This window comes from Lottia gigantea, assembly GCF_000327385.1.
Source record: "Lottia gigantea unplaced genomic scaffold LOTGIsca_22, whole genome shotgun sequence".
Classification (NCBI taxonomy): Eukaryota; Metazoa; Mollusca; class Gastropoda; family Lottiidae; genus Lottia; species Lottia gigantea.
This window is the reverse complement of record NW_008708555.1, coordinates 1,446,713-1,449,830: the sequence shown is the minus strand read 5'-3', so window position 1 is coordinate 1,449,830 and position 3,118 is coordinate 1,446,713. Positions and strand designations below refer to the sequence as shown.

Below are 3,118 nucleotides of genomic sequence, written 5' to 3'. Positions count from 1 at the left end.
CTTGTTGTTCCATAAAGCTGTGTCGTATATATACAATGAAAACTGTTAGAATACCAACCTGTGAGATCTAGCATATCAACGTGATCAAACTGCTCTACACCCCAATCATCACCACTAGCAGCTAGTATCATCTTGTGAGCTTTAATATGATTTCCTCCTTTCAAAATAACTTGTACATCACTGAAACATTATAAGATATGATCAGGTAAGGTATACTACTTATATAATGAACATAAAATTTAAATTTTCACAACTATAAAACAGCATAACTGCATAAATAATGCATCCATAAAACTAAAGCAATTATTGAAAAATTTGTAAGGTTTATGGTAAAATTACACAAGGATTCTGTAGGTCAACTGATAAATGTTATACTCTTATTAGCTAAATATAATATTGTATACCAGAATCTATGTAAATGTAACCAAATTGTCAATAGCGAAATTTTGGAAAGAAGTATTTAATTTCAGTCCAAGATTTGTTTCGCATCACTAACTCTATTTCCCATAGCACTTAACGTTCCCCCCCGGCAACAAATACTGCTTATTCAGTTCAGTTTAGGTATTTGACTGTTAAGTTTTAATTAATGTTTTGTCAGAAAGATTGAACACAAACCTAAATTGATCTGTATTGAATAGTTTGGATGCCTGAAGTTGGAGTCGAGTTGACAGACCAAACTCTCCTCCATTTTCTTTGCACAGAAGATTCTCTAGTTTACACAGCTGACTTCGTAGGTTTTCATATTCCAGCTTGATGTCACTCAGCTCTTCGTTTATTTCTTCTGCTAAAACAAACATTAAAAACAGAATTAGATTCAGACAGTTAAGTTGTATCCCTCGGCTTTCACCAGGTGTCAAGACTAATCATGGATCTCATTTTGCATGTTAATTTTGATATGTGTTGTGATGCTACAAGATGGAAACAAGATAACTGACTGGGACAAAAGACAACTAAAACCGCTTTTCAAAAACAACTTGGACCACTTTTAATAGGACTTGCCACCCTTTTTTTGAGCACTGATTCCACTATTAAAGAAAACTTGTACCAATTGAGTATAACTGCACATGAATGAACAAAGTGATGTCAAAATAGTGAAAAATAAGCTTGATCCACTCAAGGCTCAAAATAAATTTAAAAGTATAAAGTATATGTGAGATTGCAAGTGTTGCTTCCCAATTCATTACTTATTTTACTTGTTCAATTGTAAGTTAATTAGTAGATGAGGAAAAAACTCAGAAAAAAGATCAGAATAGAAAATAGAGGTGGAAACCACTTTAATAAGGGGGGAAACCACTACATGTTTTCAGAATAGGGTCAAAATCACTAGGATTAAAAAGAGGTGGAAACAACACTTTCATTGATTGGCCTCAAATTCAATCAACAAATGGAAAGTGATTTTTGAAAAATATCATGAAGTGTGTATATTCCATAATTTTATTGTGTTTGTGATTTGTAACTAAGCCTCCTCATCACTTCCAACATTCGTTCAACTTCGAACTAAGATTTTCGGTGTCTTCTTCGAACACAAAGTTACGGGGGAATAGGGATTAATGGTGTAAAACATGACAGAATCAGATCAAAATAGCCTCAAATATTAAGAATTTCTAAACACCTTCATTGGTGGCCATTCTAGAAATGCGCCATGTAAACGTTGGGATGCTACGAAATCGTAACCAACGATACTTTTCATTTCATTTTCTCTTCAAAAGATGCAAAAAAAAAAAAAAAAAAAAGCTCTGATGGCTTTCTCACTTTTAAATGAAACGAATGGTCAAAATTATCTACTTTCGTAACATTTGTACAATTTGTCTAATTCAAAATCGTAGAAGAAAAATTATGAATCCTTGTTTTTTCCATTGGTTACGATCTGTTAGCCTCATTCTGAACTTGGAATATTCAAAATCCAACATAATGTGTAGAACTACACGAATAAATATCTACTGGTTTATTTTGATCGCTCTCTAATTCTATGTCATGTTTCTTTTCCAAACAATTTTAGAAAATTTTTAGTTTTTTAACAAACTTTTCGAATAAGTTGAATTTGGTCTTCAGAGACACAATTTTTATTTTAGTATTTCGTTTTGTTGAAAAACATTCTCAAATTTTTAGGAAGATGGAAGTGGAACTATTGAACAGAATTTCATGACTTTCTGAAACGTAATTTCTTATTTCTTTGACCTGCTTTAGACCTCTTAAGATTAGTCGCCGTCGCTTTTAACCCCTTCATTAGATAGACTGAGTAAATTTCTTCTCAAGTCTGTGACATCAGAAGAGAAAAAGGGAACCAGATGTAATGGAGACCAGTTGATTGACAGCTTGGAACAGAACAGAGTTGAGCCTGAAAGTGTAACAGAAGAAAAAGTCATTGACAAAACCCACTTAAATTAAAAAAAATATGCAAGCTGTAAAGCCAAAAGCCCTTTTAACCCCAAAAGAATTTAACAAACGCTCAACCTTAGAGGTAAGATATATCAAGACAAATGTTTGATTGAATTCTAACTGCAGGCCAACATCTTTCAATTTCATAATGTATCTCCTCTGCAATTCAGCAACAGGGTTTGTTTGATTCACACAAATGTTTATGTTTGTTACAAACATCCTATGCAAATCCATATGTATGTATCATTTGCAAACGTTCATAGATCTTGTCAATGAAATCTTCACATATATAGTCCACACCATTGTTTTTTTGAAATTTACATCCTTATTTCAATAAACAGAAAAGGAATATCAGTCCCCTAAATACTTAAATACGTCTCCAGTGATGAAAGTTGGCAAATTTTCAGCGGAAGGGTGGTTAGACTTTTAAAACGTCACCAAAACATTTTCTGTGTCATCTTAACTTCAGATTAAAAACTTAACTTAAGTTAAAAAAAAGTTAAAAGTGATCTTTTCCACTACCACAGTCAAAGTACATAATCTGACAGAATTAAAACTTTCAGCTCATCAATAAGATGCGTTATTTGATTAAAATAATTCTGATAACCGTGTATTGTATTCATGTTTTTTTCCTGCATTTCAGGAATGGAAACATACATATAGACGGGGGGATTTTTTGTCTTCTTTGAAACGACACTGGAAGAATTATGTCCCTTATGTTTACTCTAATAAGCATGAG

General features: G+C 32.6%; 1 protein-coding gene across 1 annotated transcript in view; it reads right to left on the bottom strand.

Annotated features, from left to right (window-relative positions):
* Positions 1-797, bottom strand: part of LOTGIDRAFT_159873 (hypothetical protein) — a gene marked incomplete at both ends in the record, with an annotated part of 3,740 nt that extends 2,943 nt beyond the window's left edge. The window contains 2 exons of the mRNA XM_009054575.1: positions 59-180; positions 616-797. Of these exons, the coding sequence (XP_009052823.1) occupies positions 59-180; positions 616-797 (304 nt within the window). The remainder of the gene's footprint in view (positions 1-58; positions 181-615) is intronic.
* Positions 798-3,118: the final 2,321 nt, after the last annotated feature.